The sequence below is a fragment of the Camelina sativa genome, chromosome 19 (genome assembly GCF_030686135.1).
Source record: "Camelina sativa cultivar CO46 ecotype springtype chromosome 19, ASM3068613v1".
Taxonomy (NCBI): domain Eukaryota; kingdom Viridiplantae; phylum Streptophyta; class Magnoliopsida; order Brassicales; family Brassicaceae; genus Camelina; species Camelina sativa.
In genome coordinates, this window is record NC_141898.1 from 9,247,283 (window position 1) to 9,267,557 (window position 20,275).

The following is a 20,275-nucleotide window of genomic DNA, read 5'->3' on the forward strand; positions in this document are numbered from 1 at the left end:
AAATTGCAAATGTAAAGAACAAGAATGACAAGAGACAAGAAAACAATACTAACAATTGGGGTAAGATCAAAATAATTGTAGTAATAAGCATCCAATGTTTGTTTTATAGAATCCAAACAAGAAGTACCTTTCCATATTCATGCACTAGACTCTCTCATCAAATCAAACTCTGCCTAAACCATTTCGTTTGATTTTTTTTTTTTTTTAAAAACAGAAACATAACAAATCCACTTAACTAATCAAGATCCGAAATTTCATTATAAAGGTTGTATATATATATATTTTTTTTTTTGGTACGAACTACTAATTAACATAGGATTTAAAAGATAGAGCTGCCCTGTACACAAAGTGGAATTATGTAAACGAAGAAACAATAAAAAAAGACCTATTTTTTTATTTTTGTTTTGTTTTGTTTTGTCCAGCTTGAGCTTCTTCTGCTTTCTTTCTTTAGATGATGTTAATCATAATCATGGGTTTAAAGTAGTCGATCCCACTTGTAGCGACCTTGAAGCGGTTCGTCATTGACAATATCGAAGTTGTACCTGTGCCCAAAAAAGTGTCTCTGTTCGTTACGATTCTGATTCTTTCTCTCTCTCTCTCTCTCTCTCTCTCTCTCTCTCTCTCACAGACACACACACACACACTCTGGATATATGCTAAACTACGCGTCGGTTAATCTTTTTTTTTAATATCTTGCGCACGCAGACATTATACACATTCTCTTCTCTCCTCCTCCATGTACGGACTCATTTAAAAAAAAGAAAAAGCAAAGCAGCAAAACACACTTTGAAGAAGAAGAAGAAGAAGAAGAAGAAGAGAGTGAAAAAAAATGGACTCACTTTTCTATGAATCGCTTCTTCTTATCCTCTGCTTCATTCTCTAGCTCCGAGAAAAAACCCTCAATCTCCGCCGCCGTTGGAGTTTTGCTCACCTCCGGTTGTTTTCTCCGTTCACCTTTCACCTCCGATTCCATCTCTGTTGTTGTTTCTCCCAAACCCTCGCTCACTGGACTTTTCTCTTTTCTGCTCCCCCCCCCCCCCCCCAACAAACAAAAACACAAAAATCAGATCAGAGAAGGAACAACACAAAAAAAAAAAAAAAAAAAAAAGTCTACAACTTTTAAAAATTTGGGGGAAAAACAAAGAAACCTGAAATTACAACTTGTAGTGATTAATGTTGAGCTTTTGGTTTCCTTTTCGGAGATTTGATCAGCTTGAAACTGAAACACACACACACATCAATGGAGATCATTCGTTAAAACAAAAACAGAGGAAATAAAAAAAAATGAAATCGATCGATTAAAGTAGAGACGAGTATTTTCACCTCCAGATCTGTAACAAACGTGGAACGGTTCATCGCGATTTCTTTGCTGAAACAACAACAACAACCGGAGCTGATGATGATACTCGATGATGAGCTCTGACTCCTCTGATCATTAGCTTCTCCGGTGGATGTATCAGAGCATTCATCTGAAGCTAGAGCTTCCGAAGAAGCAACGGAATGAGAAGAATACGAAGAAACAGCGGCGACGACGTCATGAGAATCCGATTCCGATGATGGATCAGAATCGTCATCGAGCTTTGTTTTCTTGTGAGATAGTGATACGCTTGTGCTTGAAGCTTCTTCTTCTTCTTCTTCTTCTTCTTCTTCTTCAAGCTCTCGCTTTCTCTCGCTCATCTCTCTCTCTCTCTCTCTCTCTGGTTGTTGTTTCTATTTCTGGTTTCGCTTGTTAACAAAGCAGAGGAGATTTTGGTGGGGGCGAAGAAGAAGAAGAAGAGAGAGGAGAGAGGAGAGATGAATCATCATTCTGAGCCGTTGATCTTTTCAACGGCTGAGATTTTATATTCCTTACCGAGCGGACGGAGGTTATTGTTTATATAACGGCGCCGTTACGGTGTTTCGCTTTTTTCTTTTTTCACACCAACGCCGTTGGGATTTCCAGACGCGTTTTTTTTTTTTTGGTTTTTGGTTGTTGTTGCCGTTTTTTTGGGTTTCCTTTCAAAGCAATTCAAAACGCAATCATTTACGTTAGTTACGACGTAGTGTAAACGTAATGTTTAATCAATTTATTTATTTACTTTTCGACTTTGCAATATTGGAGGGTAAAACTACAATTCTACTCTTTTATTAAAATTATTTTTAGGGGATTATAATGAGAACCATCGAACAAGTTTAGTACTAGTAGTATTAATTATCCTCGTAATTAATTCGATTTTATATATTCCATAATCAGTTGTTACACCTTTCGTAATTAATTCGATTTCATATCCAGGCTATATATATGAATGGTTGAGGTGTGGATCATTGGATGGATAAAAATTAGTGTGATTACTTTCATCTTACGCGTTTTTTTCTATCATGCATGGTTTTGTTTGTGGGATGACTGATGGATGGATATATGTTACCAGCAGAACATAGAGGGTTGAAATAGTTTCATGTTAAACTGTACCTACATCAGTTCGTAATCTTACACAAAAACATATATATGTCGAATACAATATACAAAGTTTATTACGATTAAAAAAAAATCGATTCACCGATTTTACAATATACAAAGAAAACATATACTCCATCCGTTTCAAAATATATGATGTTTTAACTAAAGCACGCAAATTAAGAAATTTTTATTTTTAACAAATTCAACCAATCAGAAACAATACTACATAATATAAAATATTAAACTAATCTAAAAATTGCATATAAACTTGAAAACATCATATATTATCAAACAAAAAACTTTTCTAAAATATCTTATATTTTGAAACGGAGGGAGTATATGTTTTTCTTTTAAGTTGTAAATGTAGTAAGTTTATTACAATATTCCAAAAGTGAAATACTGTAAACAAAAGCTACATCGATTAACTACCGATTTTATAAAATGCGAATTATATATTTACATATATCATATATGGTTGTGGGAACAATAAAGATACTATAACAAAAGATACACATCGAATTAACTGATTATTATAAAAGACAAGACAATATATAATGTATGTTGGATGCCGGAACATTTCTATCGCCACCTTCATTTATGTACTTAAATATTAGTAAGAGAGTGATTAGTGATATTTAAGATACTAAATTCATCAACAAGTAGTTGTCAGAAAAATAATACTATTAATGTCTTGGTTCATATATATCATCGTAATCTTCATAACCATGGAATCCGAGAGAACAAAATACTGCATGAATCCTAAAAGATGTACTCCACTAAATAAAAATCTGGGGTTTGCTTAGTAGAAACGTCATTTATATGTTATGCCATATATATAGGTTATTAACTCATCTAATTTAAAGTCTTTTACTCTTGTCTTTTTTTTTTTCCGAAGTTTAGATTTTGTAAGTTTCCATGCATGTGTTCATTCGAATAGACATCAACAACATATTTTGTCCTATACGTCATTTTTGGGACAATGTTCTGTGAAATCATGTACATGTGGTTTAAACCATATTATAATATGGCACCAGAGAGAGTTAGAGACTGATTGCATTTAAGCTCAACTATAAAATGTCTGTACATTTAAAACCAATTGCATGTAAACCACTAAATTAAGGTATTGATGAGCACATATACAATACAATTGGCCAGAACCGTTTACAAATTAAGCATATTTTACATAACTACTTCTTTATTCTTCCATGGGACCATTTTCAATAAAGAATCATCGAGTAAATAAGTGACTGATGCAACAACGAATTCGCTGACCAAGGCATTTATTTAGAAATATATATTAAGATAAAATTAGGAGGGAAATGGTTAAATATACACTATAATTCAGTGCCAAGTAGGATTTTGTGAATATGAAACCCTATAATTCAAGAAACCAGTAGTTTAACACATTGTTAATTAGCTAGTCAGGAAAATTCAAAGAACAATAAGGGTAATTTCATATATTTTTAAAAATTTCCTTATGTTATCTTTTTATTATGAAGCAAAACTTTATATCAAAATGTAAATACTTTTGATTGCAAAAATAAAAGAAAAAAAAAATCTGATTTCTAAATTAGATGAAAAAAAAAAGTCTTTGTAAGTAAAGACTCTACTATTAATTAACCTCTAGAATATGATATACAAACATGGCTGTACGTACGAATCTTGGTTCTTGAGAATTCTCTTCTGATCACACACCTGATTGCCATAAAAGAAGAAGTCAATCGAGGAGCTCGAGTTTTCTTACGGATCACATATAGAAAAAGTCAAACAATGTAAAAGTTACACTTTTAGGGGTTCCACTTTTTTTTTTTTTTTTTAACAGAAGGAAGACTGTTAGTTGGTGAGCTTTATTTTCAGTTGGGGTCGGGATCTGTGTAACTGTCTCTCATCTTACACTTTTCTTTAATTTTATGTTTCTTCCTGTTTCATGCCTTTGGCAAGTCTTACAGATTACAAAGATAAAAGGAGTAAAGGACCACTGAAGAGACTGATCAGCAACTCATCTTATGGCTGTGTTCATAAATTCACAGTTCTGATTCATCTGAATCTTAAAGTAAATGAACCTGCATGTCTCTGTTACCACTTAATCATATCATGATAATGATATGACCAAGTTCGAACTGGTCGATCTTTCTACTGTTTGGTATTTTTGTGGTCATAATTTATTTGAAGGGTGCATGACTGAGCCTTTCGATGCATGCGTTTTTAACAATGACCATAGTGTTTAAACAACAATAATCGGAATTAATCTTGCAATTGGCCGTAGAACTACAACTACTTAATATCACATCAAATTATGCAAGAGAAAACACGCTTTTACCAATCATATTGTGTTTCGGCGTGTCTTGATAATACACTAATACCTGAGAAGACGAACAAGGGAGTCTCAGTCTTTCATCCATATATAACCGTAGACTGATTTAACTTATATTTGATAGAAGTACGATTATTACACACTAATTAATATTGGCATCGATACCTACGTTCGAGATAAAAATGAAAAGTGATTTCTTTAAAATTAGTTTAGAATAGAGTACTATATCACACTATACAAATACAATCTGAAATATATTTTTCTCATACGACATTAGTTTTATTTGTGTTTTCCACAAAGAACTGTTGTGGTTGATTATATATTTTAACAATAATTTTAAAAATATTTGCAAAAGTGTGGAAGAGTATTTTGTCATGTGGGAAATCTACTTACCCTTAGAACTCTTTAGAGTAGGAATACAAATGCTCAAAACCGTCAGAAATTATAAATTTCATATTCCCTGTTAGATAAATTTTATTAGATTTTCTATCATGTTGGATTTAATAAATTTAAAACTCTTTAAAGTAGAAATACAAATGCTAAAAACCTCGGGAAAAAACCTTATCATTAGAAATTTAAAATTTAATATTCTTTGTTCAATAAATTCTTTTTTAGATTTTATTTCACATTAGATTTAACAAATTTGGTACTGTTTAAAGTAGAAATACAAACGCTAAAATCTGCCGGAAAAAAAATTTATTATTTTAAAATCCGTTAGTTTGATGTTAAAATTTTATAGGGAAGATTCCAAATCCCACAAATACCTTTTGGTCATAGATCTCAAATCCTACATATAGACCAATAACACTTCAAAAACTTTTTTTCTTTAATCTTTCCGCGGTCTTTAGCATTTGTATTTCTACTCTAAAGAGTTCCAAATTTATTAAATCAAATGTGAAATACAATCTAATAAAATTTATCGAAGAAAGAATATTAAATTTCAAAATTTCCAATGACGAGGTTTTCCCGTGGTTTTGAGCATTTGTATTTCTACTTCAAAGAGTTCCAAATTTATTCAATTCAATGTGACATAAAATCTTATTAAAATTTATCGAATAAAGAATACTAAATTTCAAATTTCCAATAATAAGAGTTTTTCTGCGGATTTTAGCATTTGTATTTCTATTTTAGAGAGTTCCAAATTTATTAAATCCAATGTGAAATAAAATTTTATAAAAATTTATCGAACCAAGAATATTAAACTTCAAAAATTTCCACTAGTATTTGAATACAATAAACAAATAACAAGGGATTTTAACGAGAAATATAAAAACAAACAATCCGGTGTAGAATATAATAATATATATAATTAATTTTTGTTAGTTTTTCAAATCAACTAACCAATAACTCCAGCTTTCTCTTTCACCAAGAAACGTTTCATAATCTTAACGCTTTCATCCAAAACAGTCTTGTTCCAAATCTCTCTTGACGAGCTTCCAATCGACGGCGTCGCGTCCAACCTTTGAATTTCCCATCCGTTGCTTTTAAGCATCTTGATCCTCTCAATCTGCTTCTTTGCAAGCAGCCAAGTGTTCTCTCTGATTTCTTGAACAGCTTCATCGTATACCGCCTTTCTCGCTTGGTCCCATTCGGACACCTTGTGGTTTCTCTCCGGTGGGTATAAACTGAAGTACCTGTCGAACTCGGGTATTCCTATGCTCTTGTGAATCCCGGTTCGGTTCTTGGAATCCGCATATACCGGGTTGTAGAAACTAGCGAGCTCCTCGAACATCCCTGACTCCATCATCTGGTCGACACGTTTTGAGAGGTGCTCAAACAGGACAGGGACTGCGACATCCACCCAGAGGAAGCAACACTCGTACCTTTACATCAGTGCAAACGCAAATGGTTAGTGTAAACAGAAAGGTTCTCCTTCCAGTTGCGTTTAAGTTTTACGTTTACAATTTGGAAGTGTACACTTGTAAAAGTCAAAGGTGCTCTAGTTAAGATTTTAAATTCATTTCTGGTCAGTATATATATACTAAACGAGAACTTACACGTTAAAAGTAATATAAACAAGACGAACTATTAACTATACATATATATAGAGATGTACGTCATACCTCAAATCAGAAGAGATGGATGTATTAGAAGAGAATGGATGCGTTAGGGGGTCGAAACGGTTGACAAGGAGGGCATGAATGTAGGAGTTTGATCCGCCAGCTATAATAGGGAGCTTACCACGAGCGGTTATCTCAGAGATGGACCGCGACGCCAAAGAGCGGTATTCAGAGGGAGTTAGTTCGCCATCATCCTGAGGGAGCACACCGAGCAGATGGTGAGGGACTCCACATCTCTCAGAGATGCTCATTTGATTTGTGGTGATCTCCAATCCTTTGTAGAATTGGATCTTGTCGGAATTGATGATCTCGCCAGAGAAACGGGTTGCAAGATCGATTGAGAGGCGTGACTTGCCTGATCCGGTGGCTCCCATGATCACAACCACTTTCTCCTTGCGTGATTTGTCCATGCAAACGACAGTCATGGGAACTGCTGATCGTGGACGCAGTCGTAGACTCGGAGAAGTGGTCGGGACGAGGGAACGAGAGAGGAATGTGGACGTAAGTCCTTGCATAATTAAGTATGCAAAGAGAGAAATGTGCTGGTTACAATCTATCTTAGATCTGCTGATGGGTCCAATGCTATAAACCCTAAACAAGACAGAACAAAAGAATGTTTTGAAAAGTTAAAGGACATCAAAAGGTATTTATATGTATTAAACTGGGTTGCTTGTGTTCTCTTATGACAACATATGTCTCTTTATAATTAGGCACATATATAAATACTAGTGGATTTTTTTGCTTTTTAGTGGTATTGAAGACTAAAAGATTATAACTGAGTTTGTAATATCTCTTGCATGAATATATTGATTTGTTACCATTTCATTGTACTTGGTGTACCTTTTCTTATGAAATATTATTAGCAAAATAAATTACACAATAAAGTGTATTTCAGGTTGCATGCGTAAAAAAAAAAAAAAAAAAAAAAAAAAAAAAAAAAAAAGTTGCATGCGTGGTAAAACACAATTGAAGAAGTACGACCTCTAATTAATCTTCTTATTATGGACTCTGAATCGATTTGGATCTTTAGGAAGTAAGAGCAAGGTCAATGGGAAATTTTAATTTGGGGGGGGGGGGGGGGGTCTTATGTACTATTTGAATTTTGGGGGTCACAATTGAAGAAGCTCCCTATTTGAATTTTGGGGGTTTTATGTACTATTTGAATTTTGGAGATCTCTTAATTAAAATTTTCTCCTCCAATGGTAAGATATAATATTGGGTCTTTTAATTTTAAAAATATTGTTTTTTTGAAATTTATAAATTTGAAATAGAATAAAAGTAGTATAAATGTTTAAAAATTTAAGATTTTATAAACATGGAAAAATATTGCATTTAATTAATTATTAAACATACAAAAAGAACTTATAAAAATATGTGGTAGAAACACAAAAATACAAAAGAACTTGTAAAAACATGTGGTCAAAACACTAATCATCCAATAACACAGGCTTTCTAAATCCAAAGCAACAAATAATTTTTTTTGATTACTGATCATATTGAAGTTGAGCTCGGTGACAGCAGCAAGAGCACAACCTCCAATAATGGGTAAGAGAGAGAGAGAGGTAAACAGGTAGAGGGAATGCCTCGCCTAAGAAGAGGCTTGAGGCGAGAACGCTAAAGGCTGGTTCACTGCTTTTGATGATGTATGTGAAGGACACTGCAACTTTCGACATACTCACTGTTGCGGCTACATGTGCCAAAGCTACCTGAACAATCAAACTACCATCATCACACAGTTACATCAGTACTACTAACACACCTAATCTATAACAAAATGATGAATCAGAGGATTACTGCACAAATTCAGGTTCCAAAATTCAAACTCAAAGAACTGATCAGACTAAGCCCTTTCGAAACACCAAAAGCAAGACAATTTATCAATTAATATCACTAATACTCCTTTTGTACTAATCAAAATGACGGCAAACGACGTGAACCCTAGGGTTTTGCAAGGAGGTGACAAGGATGCTACCATGGTGGATCTAGGTGAAAGGTCGCGACCACTAGGAGATCTGCCGATACGTCTCGTGAGTGGGTGAGGAAGGTAGTTGGGAGTAGTGGTGGAGGAATACCGATACCAGAGGATGGGGAACCGAAGATTACAATCGGAGAAGAAGTCATGGTGGCGATGCAGGGGCTATGGAAGCAGTGTATGATCGTGAAAGTTCTCGCGTGTTCAGTTTCCTTACCGGTGTTAGAGTCGAAAGTTGAGGGAGATGTGGAAGCCGACTGAGGCTATGTACGTCATGGATTTACCTAGACAGTTCTTCATGATTAGGTATGAGAAGGAGGAGGAGTATTTGGCTGTGTTGACTGGAGGTCCATGGCGAGTGTTTGGTAACTCTTTGATGGTACAAGATTAGTCTCCCAGTTTTGATCCGCTGAAGGATGAGATTGTGACCATTCCAATTTGGGTTAGGGTGGCCAATCTTCCGGTGACTTACTATCATAAGCCGATATTGATGGCGATCGCTAAAGGATTGGGGAAACCACTTAAAGTTGATCTTACCACAACGCAATGTGTGAGAGGAAAATTTTCTAGGGTTTGTGTAGAGGTAGATCTGCGACGGCCGTTAAAGGGTACAATGATGGTGAATGAGGAGAGGTATTATGTGGCGTACGAGGGACTGTCGAACATTTGTTCTGCGTGTGGTTTGTATGGGCATTTGTTTCACAACTGTCCCCAAGGAACGAAGGAGAGTTCTGGGGAGGCGTTAGTTCCACGTGTGACTGAAGGTCCACCGGTTAGGAGGGCTACTACTGACACAGATGGCTTCACGATGGTCACAGGTCGAGGGAGGAGGACTGAGCCGTTGGCACCAGTGGTTACACCACCGATAGCAGGAGGAACCAACAAGGGGAATAATCCCCATCGGGAAGCTCCGGTCACTGGAAACTCAGCCATTATTGCGGTTTCTAACAGGTTTGGAAATCTTGAGGTGGATATGGAAGGTATGGCGGTAAGGAAAGAGAATGAATCTTTTGAAGCGAATAAGGAAAATGAGAATAATCTGAATCGTATGGGGAAGGAAAGGAGTGCTGTGCAAGCAAAGCCGATGGTGTTTGGTGCCGCGTGTGAAGGGCGTAGCCGGGAAGCGCGTGTGGCCGTCAAAGAGAATGAGATAACTTCAAAAAAGGGAATGGGGCCTAATGGGACAAAGTCCAATAATTTGAAAGTTACAAGGCCTACAAGAGGATTGGTTTATGGCCCAGTAAAGGGGGAACTTGAGCTTTCGGCCACCGGAAAAAGGTTACGGGTGGAGGAAGACGGTGTTGGGAGACCGGGGGGTTCTTTTACAGGAGCGGTTGGGGATCAAGTGAGCTTAGGATTGAGATCAAATAGCTTGAAGGATGATACAGTTGTATTGTCAGGTACGGAGGAGGACCATCGAGCGATCCAATTGGAGGTGCATAGTGGCTTGCCTGAGAGTGGAGTGGGATCTCGTGTCGCTTAGCGGTTTCCCCCGGTAATTTTTGTGTTGCTGTATCTCGCAAAGAATTGCATTATGTGGAATTGCTGGAGGGGGGGGGGATAAACCCAATTTTCGAAGGTCGATTCGATATATTTTGAATAAATTTAGCACGGATATGATTGCAATCTTTGAAACTCATGCCGAGGGGGTCCGCGCGAGTCGGATTTGCCGAGGTCTTGCTTTAGAGAACTCATTTCGGGTCGATGTTGTAGGTCAGAATGGCGGTTTATGGCTGTTATGGAGGACATGGATTGGGGATGTGGAAATAGTGCTGTCCGCAAACCAGTTTATTCATGCGAAGGTTGTGATTGGTGTTGATGTCGTGAATTGGATCGTGGTGTATGCTGCACCAACGACTACTCGACGAAGTGGGTTATGGAACCAGTTACAAAGTGTGGTTCAGGAAGCGAATGGTCCGGTGTTGATTGGTGGTGATTTTAATACTATTGTCAGGATAGATGAGCGTTCTGGGGGAAATGGTCGGCTGTCGGCTGATTCACTGGATTTTGGTGAATGGATCATTGATTTATCTCTCATAGATATGGGATTCCAAGGCAATAAATTTACCTGGAAAAAAGAGCGTGAGGAATGTTTCTATGTTGCTAAGAGACTGGATAGAGTGTTATGCTGTCCTCATGCTCGACTTAAGTGGCAGGAAGCTTCAGTTACTCATCTCCCTTTTCTGGCCTCTGACCATGCACCTTTATTTGTCCAGTTATCTCCGGATAGGAAGGTGGATCCCAAGCGTAGTCCGTTCCGTTTTGAGGCTGCTTGGCTGACGCATCGGGGTTTTAAGGAGTTGCTATCAAACTTGTGGGATGGAACTCTGAATACTCAGGACGCGCTTAAAGGGCTTCAAAGGACGTTGAGGAAATGGAACCGGGAAGTTTTTGGGGATGTCCAGAAAATAAAAGAGAAGTTGATGAGTGACATTACGAATGTGCAGGACCTTTTGGATAATAATCAAACTGATGCTTTGATTCTTCGGGAAGCAGAGTTGCTGCATGAGTTTGATTTGGTGTTAGAACAGGAGGAGGTTATATGGTTTTAGAAGTCTCGGGAGAAGTAGTTTGTTCATGGGGATAGGAATACAACGTTCTTCCACACATCCACTATTATTAGGCGACGAAGAAATCAAATTGAAATGCTTAAGGATGATGGTGGGAATTGGATTTCAAATGCTGTGGAGTTAGAGAGTCTCACGGTACAACACTATAAACGGCTTTACTCTCTGCAAGATGTGGAAGAGGTTGTCGAGAGTCTTCCACATGAAGGTTTTATGCGAATTTCCAATGCAGATAAAGCTGCCTTGAATAAACCGTTCTCGGCGGAGGAAGTGGAATTAGCAGTTTGAGCAATGGGGCCGTATAAGGCACCAAGCCCCGATGGTTTTCAGCCTGTATTTTATCAACAGAACTGGGAGGTGGTTGGAGGTTCTGTTACTAGGTTTGTTCTGGCTTTTTTAGTTCTGGGAGATTACCTCCGGAAACGAATGATGCAGTGGTGGTTCTCATCGCAAAAGTGCTCAAACCGGAGATGATTACACAGTTCAGACCGATTAGTTTGTGTAATGTCTTATTTAAGACAATCACTAAAGCTATGGTGGGACGACTCAAGGGTGTAATGACGAGAATCATTGGTCCGACACAAACAAGTTTTATCCTAGGAAGATTAAGTTCCAACAATATTATTGTTGTGCAAGAGGCGGTGCACTCGATGAGATGCAAGAAAGGGGTGAAGGGCTGGAAGCTTCTGGAAACTTGATCTGGAAAAGGCATATGATAGGATACGATAGGATTTTTTAAAGGATACATTACGGGCTGTGGATTTTTCAGAAGTATGGACATATTGGATTATGCAGTGCGTTGGTGGTCCATCAATGAGTCTGCTTTGGAATGGGGAAATGACATAATCCTTCAAGCCATTGCGTGGTTTGAGGCAGGGGATCCGTTATCCCCTTATTTGTTTGTGTTATGTATGGAGCGTTTGTGTCAGTTGATTGAAGGATCAATCCAGGAAAAGAAATGGAAGCCGATAAAATTGTCCAGGATGGGACCTACGCTATCGCATATTCTATTCGCAGACGATTTGATCCTGTTTGCGGAGGCCTTTATCTCTCAAATTCGGATTATCAGGGGTGTTTTGGAGAGTTTTGCTTAGCATCAGGTCAAAAGGTTAGTCTTGAGAAGTCGAAGATCTTTTTTTCTGATAATGTTTCACGGTAGTTTGATCAGTGAGGAGAGTGGGATAAAGTTAACAAAAGATCTGGGGAAGTATCTTGGTATGCCTGTTCTTCATAAGCGTATCAATAAAGAGACTTTTGGTGATGTTTTAGAAAGAGTTGGGTCGAGGTTGGCCGGTTGGAAAGGGCGCATGTTGAACTTTGCGGGTAGGTTGACAATCACAAAATCTGTTTTGTCCTCTATTCCAGTGCATACTATGAGTACCATCAAGCTACCGCAGAATGTACTAGAGTCTTTGGATAAAGTGTCTTGTACTTTCTTCTGAGGGAGCACGCCGGAGAAAAAGAAACAACATCTAGTGGCATGGAAGCGAGTTTGTAGACTAAAATGTGAAGGTGGTCTCGGTTTGAGGACATCGACGAATATGAATAAAGCGTTGCTTGCTAAAGTAGGATGGCGACTGTTACATGCGCCGAACAGTGTTTGGGCTTAGGTCGTAAGGGGTAAGTACAAAGTTGGGGACGTACATGATTCCTTTTGGATGTCTGCTAAGAGTAGTTGGTCTTCCACGTGGAGGAGTGTGGGAGTGGGATTACGAGAGGTGGTGAGTCGAGATCATAGTTGGGTTGTGGGTGATGGGAGGAAGATCTTGTTCTGGGAGGATAAATGGTTAGCTGGTATGCCGCTTGTGGATCGCACTATCAGGGCATTGCCATCTGGTTCTGAACGAGTCACAGCTCGAGAGCTGTGGAGAGATGGACAAGGTTGGGATTTCTCGCTCATATCAACTTTTGTGCCTGATCATGTCCGACTAGAGCTCATGACGGTGGTGTTGGATAGTTTTATTGGAGCAAAGGATCGGTTGGCTTGGGGGGAGATTCAGCGGGTAAATTTACAGTGAAGTCTGCTTATGGATTCTTAACACGGGAGTCTGTCCCAAGGTTGAATATGTCCAGGTTCTACCAGCGGATATGGCGAGTGGTAGCCCCAGAGAGAGTAAAGCTTTTTCTCTTCTCAGTTGCACAACAAGTAATCATGACAAATGCAGAGCGGAAACGGAGGCATCTATGTGTCTCGGATGTGTGTTAAGTGTGTCGTGGGGGCATTAAGACTATAATAAACATCCTTAGGGACTGTCCAGCAATGGCTGGGGTATGGTCCCGTATTCTTCCGCCTAGCAAGCGACAGGTTTTTTTTGATACATCCTTACTTGAATGGGTATATGACAATCTGGGTCAAGGGTTAGTGACTAAAGAGGGGGATTGGTCCATGATGTTTGCTATGGCTGTCTGGTGGGGTTGGAAATGGAGGTGATGCAATGTGTTTGGGGACAAAAGGATATGTCGAGATCGTGTGCGTTTTGTGAAGGATCTTGCTGAGGAAGTGTCATTAGCTAATTCGAGTTTGCATGCTAATGTTACACGGGACAGCGAGTGGATAAGCAAATTGGTTGGGTGGCACCAGAGCTGGGGTGGTTTAAACTGAATACTGATGGTGCTTCACGAGGTAACCCGGGGTATGCGGCTGCAGGCGAGGTGCTACGGGATACGATGGGGGATTGGTGTGGGGGTTTTGCAGTTAACATTGAGATTTGTACGACACCATTGGCTGAACTGTGGGATGTGTATTATGGACTCTACACGGCTTGGGAGAAGCAAGTTACGAGGTTGGTAGTGGAAGTGGATTCAGAAATAGTTGCTAACTTTCTCTTGACCGGAATCGAGGACTCTCATCCCTTGTCTTTTCTGGTACGTTTGTACTACGACTTTATATCTATGGACTGAATAGTCCGTTTTCGTCATGTGTATAGAGAGGCTAACTTCTGGCTTATGGTTTGGCTAACTATGTGTTTACGTTACCACTTGGTTTTCATGGTTTTGTTTTAGTTCTGAATGTTGTTTCTCCGCTGTTACATGAGGATGTTGCTGGTCGTACATGGTTGCGCCAAGTACGTTTGTAGGTTTGGTTAATTTTTCTTAATAAAGTTGGGGGCTCTGCCCCCGTGTTTCACCAAAAAAAAAGCAAGACAATTTATCAAGCAACACCGGGAATGAAAGTTAGAACCTTTACCGGGAACAGATTTTCCAGAAATCTAGATCAGTTTTAGGTGCTTCAGCGAGTCTAGTGACCCAAGAGACGAGCATCATCAAAGAACCACAAGCAAGAGAAAGCAAATACCATAAGCCTTTAATAAAAATGTAAAGAAATCATGCTTCCACCTTGATAGACAAGCAACAAACGAAGAATGACATTATCCAAGAGTGTCATGGTCTATCACAATGTAGCATTTTCAACTTACCTGGTGATATTCAACGACTCTAGTTCTTTATAACTTTCAGCTACTAGCCCCATACTTTTTGTCCGTTAGGCTCTCCATCAATTAGTGCACGTCCAAAACATATTCTTCACTTAATACAAACAGAGAACATCAAAGAGAAAGGGGTAACCATGTGTGTAAGACACTGCCATAATCACAACAATCCATCAGGAATAAAACTCCTAGGATATATATAAAGATACCTTGCAGCCACTTAGGTTCAAATCAATGATATGTCTGCAATTTTTCACTAGATGTCTAATGCCAGCATCGGTCACCCTGTCAAACATTTTATCTAGAATTAGGCTTGTCTGATGTTGTAAAATCAAGAAGTGTGGAACCATTAGTCAGACAGAATACTACCTCACATTACAGTAGATAGAGAAAACTTTTAGCTTCAGACATATGCTAGTTATATCTTCGATTCCACTGTCCGAAATCTTTTGGCACCCATTGAGATTGAAGAATTCTAAACTTAAGAGAGCATCTGGGCACTGACAACCTTAAACAGCTAGAAGTGATATCTTCTTGTAGGCTTTGTCTGTGAAGCTGCAAGAAAATGCATTATCAGTTCCAGAACTTAGGACATCTAGCTTATCAATATAGCTAGAAACAAATAAAACATGTGCTGATTTTATATCCTGAAAGAGCCCTAATTTGACAGAGGATCAAAAATCACATATCCCTAATTTGAGATCAAAAATCATAAACCAATTTTGAGTATACTATTTGGGAGACTCTCTTATCTTTTTTTTTTAACAGATTTTTTTTTTCTTCTACAAAACCGTTAAAACCCCTCTTAAAACCCTCTATGGAGAAGATCTAAGATATCCAAAGTTCGATGCTTCCTTGTAAGCGACTGTTTCTCTATAGGATTACAAATCTGAAAACAATGTTTCCCTGTATACTTTCATTCTTTAGTGGTAACATTAACATATACAGCACATGAAAGTTTGTAGACAAGTGCTTTTCTTTTCCTCCTTTCCATTATCTTCTTTTTTTCACCCAATCAGTGTTATATGTTAGCATAAATATTAGATCATATACCAATTCGTACGCAATATTTGTTGTGTGCGATGACAACGTAAACTTGATGACGATGCATACAACATATCTCAAGGAGAAACTTAATCTAAATGGAATAAATTTGAAAGATGGGGTAAGACGAATTTGGGAAAAAATCGAGTCGTATCTGTTGATATCTTACTTACTCATAATTACGAAAACATAAATTAAAGGTGATTTACTCAAATGTTATCTAAATTAGGTAATATTACCAGAATCTACAAATAAAAAATTTATTACTAGAATATTTCAGTTATTTTCAAAATACCCAATGTGTCCTTGTTTTTATGTTATCGGAAAAAACGTAATTACAAAAATACCATTGCCACGTCATACGCCACGTCAAAAACGCTGACGTGTAACAATAACCCAGCCGTAACGCATTACAAAGGTATGTTGCGGCTGAGTTATAGGTATATTCCGGTTGAGTTATGGAAAAAAATATTTGAGTAAGAGCGGACGGCTGAGTTAGAGCATAATTCAGCCAAGCGTTACGACTGACTTATCAAAATCTGGCTAAGTTATAGCATAACTCAGCCAAGCGTTACGGCTGACTTATCAAAATCTGGCTGAGTTACGCTCTAACTCAGCCGTCCTTACGGCTGAGTTGTCACCCGATGGTTGAGTTGTTAAAATTTTGGCTGAGTTATCACTACGACACGGCTGAGTTACCATTTTCCGGCTGGCTGAGTTATCGTACAACTCATCCGTGATAGGCTGACTTATCGTACAACTCAGCCGTGATAGGCTGATTTATCGTACAAATCAGCCGTGATAGGCTGGCTTATCGTACAACTCAGCCATTCGACGGATGACTTAGTAGCAAAAGATTTATTACTAGAATGTTATTCAGTTACGACTGATTTATTAAACGATACGACTGAGTTACAGATTTTCAGTTGATGAAGAGGCTGAATTTGGCAGCAATTTTTTTTGCTTTTTAATTACTGTAATGTTTTTCATGTTGTGACTGAGTTATAATTTGTTTCATGGCTGAGTTTTATATAGACTGAGTTATTAATTGTTTGATGGCTGACTTGCCATGTCGGACGCAACATCCATGTCAGCATTCCATGTCATCTTTTTTTTTTCTCCGGAAATACGAAACGTCATTCGACTCTTGTTCTTCAACTGGTAAATAAGTGAACTATTTACCTTCTTCTTCACCTTGATCTTATACTTCTTCTTCACTTTTCTTCTTCACCTAGTTCTTTCTACTTCTTCTTCACCTTGTTCTTCATTTTCTTTTATGGATCCAGTTCCGGTACTAGGTTTTCCGGTAATTGGGTAAAGAAACAGAGATATGTATTTAACACCGACGATAGAAGGTGTATAGTTGTGCAGATCGATGGTGGCACAACACACGACAAGCTTATGGAGCTTGTTCTTGAAGACTACGGATTGGACGCGTTTAGCCAAGAGCTAAAGTTGAGCTACATGTTCTCGAACAAGGCACTGAAAAATGGCGCATGATACTCCACCAGTTGTTGTCTCCAATGATCGACAATTGCAATGTTTTTTGGGGCTATGGAAAACCGATCAGCTACGTCTTTGTGTAGAGTTTTTGGCGAAAATGTCTACAGAAACTAGTGGAGCTAGAGGAAGTATGATTCGGTCAAGCAGTGACTCGAAAGTAGAATCTACATACAAAGTGTACGGTGGGGGATTTGAAGGCACTTGTTTTGATTATGGTAAGATCGTTGACAAAGAGAACGAAGAAGAAGAAGAAGCTGTCGAAGTAGCATCTGACGAAGAAGAAGATGATGAATTTTCAAGCCGATTTGATTTTTTCGACGACCCCGATATATCAGCCATTAAGGATTTATAAATCACTATAACTCAGCCGTCACATGAATCGGCGAGACCTTTCATTTTCTCGTAAATATTATAACTCAGTCGTCAAGTCATATATATCATTCATTTACTTTCAAATTGTTTCTTGTGATAACTCAGCCATAACTCACTATAACTCAGCCGTCACATGACCTTTCGTTTTCCCGTAAATATTATAACTCAGCCGTAAAGTCATATATATCATCCATTTACTTTCAGATTGTTTCTTGTGATAACTCAGCCATAACTCACTATAAATCAGCCGTCACATGACCTTTCGTTTTCCTGTAATGATTATAACTCAGTCGTAAAGCGATATTTTGGCGGGAAACCATCAGTTAACCTAATAATAGACGCGAGCTTTCGTTTTCCTATTGTTTTTCCTTTATATTCTCCTCATTCATATGTATGACTCTCTTTCATCTCATTCTTCGTTTCTCTTTATCTACTCCTAAATCACAGATCTGTCTATCTGTGACATCTTCCTATCGACATGGAAGTTGTTCCTCATATCGATGGACTGTTTTTTAGAGATGTCGAAGCGATCATTTGCGCCACTGGTCTGGAGAATATTCCGGTTCTAAACCTTGGTGTGGGTTCTTGGGTTGACAAAACCACTCTTACATGGTTCAAGTTCCTTCACGTTCTCTCTATCGCGATTGGAGGAATACTTCAACACAACTGGCACCATGTGTGGCCGACATACCGCTTGATTCCCTTCCACTTTAAGAGACGGTGGTTTCTCCTCCTCGCGGTAAGATCACTACAACAAACCACCATATTGATATTATTCTATACTCTTATCGATTCTTTCCTTTAATTGTAGCGTAAATACACGTGGGATCCAAAGCACATTTTAATGGTCTGGACGCAATTTAATTTGGTGGCTAGAACGTTATTCAGATCCCAGATGCGTGCTCTCATGAGGATATGGGCGAGTGGTGGCAATAAACCCGAGATGCTGACTAGCATAGTTTGGAATGATTTGGTCAATATGTTTTAAGAATTTGGCTCAGATGACGTCGGTTTCAAAAAGTGATTTTCATTGTATTTCCGTGTCGTCTTCTATATGAACTATGAACTATGAACTACGAACTATGATTTTGTGTTTTTTGTTTTTTTGATTTCGTTTATGTTGTACCTTCATATTAATATAAATCAGTCATTATTTCCATATCTCAGCCATTACGGAATGATAACTCAACCATAAAATTCGATAAGTCAACCACAATATTGATTACTCAGCCATCACTTTATCTTAATTATTTACATAACTCAGTCGTGAATAACGATAACTCAGCCAACCCTCAAATTAGAATGTGTAAAAATCACTCTAAGACTATAAATATCCCTTTGTATTTGTTTTAATGATAGTAATATTCATATTTCCATTCTAAATTTAAATTTTGAGTTATAATAATTTTAATATTCAATTGTTGGAGAAATATTTTAAAAAAAATAAAATTCTAAATTCGAATAATAATTATTTAATTATTTGCAATAATATCTTGTGATAAAAAGCTCACTTTATGAATTTATTATGCGTGTGGATTTGAGCAAGCACAGAATTAGTGATTTTTCGCGCTTCCCTAACAACACTTTTTGTGACATCGAGAGACGTTTTAATACTTATTAGGAATCTGACAGAACAAAAGACCGAGGAAAAAAAGAAGAATACATTTTCATATTATTGAGAAGACCCTAAACGATAACTCTGCCGTCATAAACTATAACTCAGCCAGCCCTCAAATTAGAATGACTAAATAACCGACCAAACCGAACCGAACCGGAAACTATTTTTTCCATTATTTTCGGTTAATTACGGTTATATTCGGCTTGCTATCGGTTATATTAAGTTAATCCACCTAATTTGGATAACATTTGGATTATTCATTGTTATATATTCATCTAACCGACCCATAACCGGAAATAACCGAAAAGTAATTTCAAAAATTTTTAAATTTTCAAATGGTTATTATATTAGTATATCCAAATTACCACCTTAAACCAAACACAATATAACCAAAACCAAATTGTTATATTAAAACCTATAATGTTGGAAATATGAACCCTACACCTCAAACCCTACACCTCAAACCCTAACCCTAACCCCTAAATGTCATGTTTTGAATGTTTTACACATTTTGATCAGACAGTGTAAAAATCAATATTTGTCTATAATTATTACTTTTTATTGCTTATAATGATTGTAATATTCATTTTTTCATTCTATATTTTAATTTTGAGTTATAATAATTCTAGTTTACAAATATTACATAAGTCAGCCATTTATGTCGATAACTCAGCCATATCAGTCAATTGTTTGAGAAATACTTTTATTAAAAAAAAATTTAAAAATTCAAATTCAAATTTTAAATTCCTTTTAAATAAAAAATCGCTAAAATCTCATTTATTATGCGTGTGATTCTTAACAATAAACATAATTATTGTTTGCGTCTCCCCAACAACACTTTTTGTATTCTCGAGAATGTATATAATAAATTAATATATCTGTTACATAACTCAGCCATAACTTTACCATAACTCAGTCAATCCTCAAATTAGAATGACTAAATAACCGACCGAACCAGAA

The 20,275-nt window shown here is 37.4% G+C and overlaps 4 protein-coding genes across 4 annotated transcripts; 2 read left to right on the plus strand and 2 right to left on the minus strand.

The window, feature by feature from the left end:
* Positions 1-231: 231 nt before the first annotated feature.
* On the minus strand, positions 232-1,850 carry LOC104765777 (cyclin-dependent kinase inhibitor 6). Its single transcript, XM_010489539.3, has 4 exons — positions 1,324-1,850; positions 1,149-1,219; positions 840-1,022; positions 232-542 (listed from the first exon to the last, which is right to left on the minus strand). The coding sequence occupies exons 1-4, from the start codon at positions 1,675-1,677 to the stop codon at positions 476-478; spliced, it is 675 nt and encodes a 224-aa protein (XP_010487841.1). The 5' UTR covers positions 1,678-1,850; the 3' UTR covers positions 232-475.
* Positions 1,851-5,946: 4,096 nt separating this feature from the next.
* IPT8 (ATP/ADP isopentenyltransferase) lies at positions 5,947-7,420 on the minus strand. Its single transcript, XM_010491632.2, has 2 exons — positions 6,815-7,420; positions 5,947-6,574 (listed from the first exon to the last, which is right to left on the minus strand). The coding sequence occupies exons 1-2, from the start codon at positions 7,324-7,326 to the stop codon at positions 6,088-6,090; spliced, it is 999 nt and encodes a 332-aa protein (XP_010489934.1). The 5' UTR covers positions 7,327-7,420; the 3' UTR covers positions 5,947-6,087.
* Positions 7,421-9,273: 1,853 nt separating this feature from the next.
* LOC147920347 (uncharacterized) lies at positions 9,274-10,266 on the plus strand. The gene has a single exon (XM_087501027.1). It carries the CDS (start codon positions 9,274-9,276, stop codon positions 10,264-10,266), a length of 993 nt encoding a protein of 330 aa, XP_087357153.1.
* A 133-nt stretch (positions 10,267-10,399) lies between these two features.
* On the plus strand, positions 10,400-11,638 carry LOC147920348 (uncharacterized). Its single transcript, XM_087501028.1, has 2 exons — positions 10,400-11,328; positions 11,407-11,638. Exons 1-2 carry the CDS (start codon positions 10,400-10,402, stop codon positions 11,636-11,638), a joined length of 1,161 nt encoding a protein of 386 aa, XP_087357154.1.
* Positions 11,639-20,275: the final 8,637 nt, after the last annotated feature.

What these genes read in the sequence shown, in the direction of transcription:
- LOC147920347 (XM_087501027.1), top strand. Translation starts at nt 9,274, where the DNA reads ATGGCGATCGCTAAAGGATTGGGGAAACCACTTAAAGTTGATCTTACC.
- IPT8 (XM_010491632.2), bottom strand. Translation starts at nt 7,326, where the DNA reads ATGCAAGGACTTACGTCCACATTCCTCTCTCGTTCCCTCGTCCCGACC. An exon ending in TCCATCTCTTCTGATTTGAG is followed by an intron (nt 6,575 to 6,814) that starts GTATGACGTACA and finishes ACTGATGTAAAG; the next exon opens with GTACGAGTGTTGCTTCCTCT.
- LOC104765777 (XM_010489539.3), bottom strand. Translation starts at nt 1,677, where the DNA reads ATGAGCGAGAGAAAGCGAGAGCTTGAAGAAGAAGAAGAAGAAGAAGAA. An exon ending in CGTTTGTTACAGATCTGGAG is followed by an intron (nt 1,220 to 1,323) that starts GTGAAAATACTC and finishes TGTGTGTTTCAG; the next exon opens with TTTCAAGCTGATCAAATCTC. An exon ending in ACTACAAGTTGTAATTTCAG is followed by an intron (nt 1,023 to 1,148) that starts GTTTCTTTGTTT and finishes GGGGGGGAGCAG; the next exon opens with AAAAGAGAAAAGTCCAGTGA.
- LOC147920348 (XM_087501028.1), top strand. Translation starts at nt 10,400, where the DNA reads ATGATTGCAATCTTTGAAACTCATGCCGAGGGGGTCCGCGCGAGTCGG. An exon ending in GAACAGGAGGAGGTTATATG is followed by an intron (nt 11,329 to 11,406) that starts GTTTTAGAAGTC and finishes CACTATTATTAG; the next exon opens with GCGACGAAGAAATCAAATTG.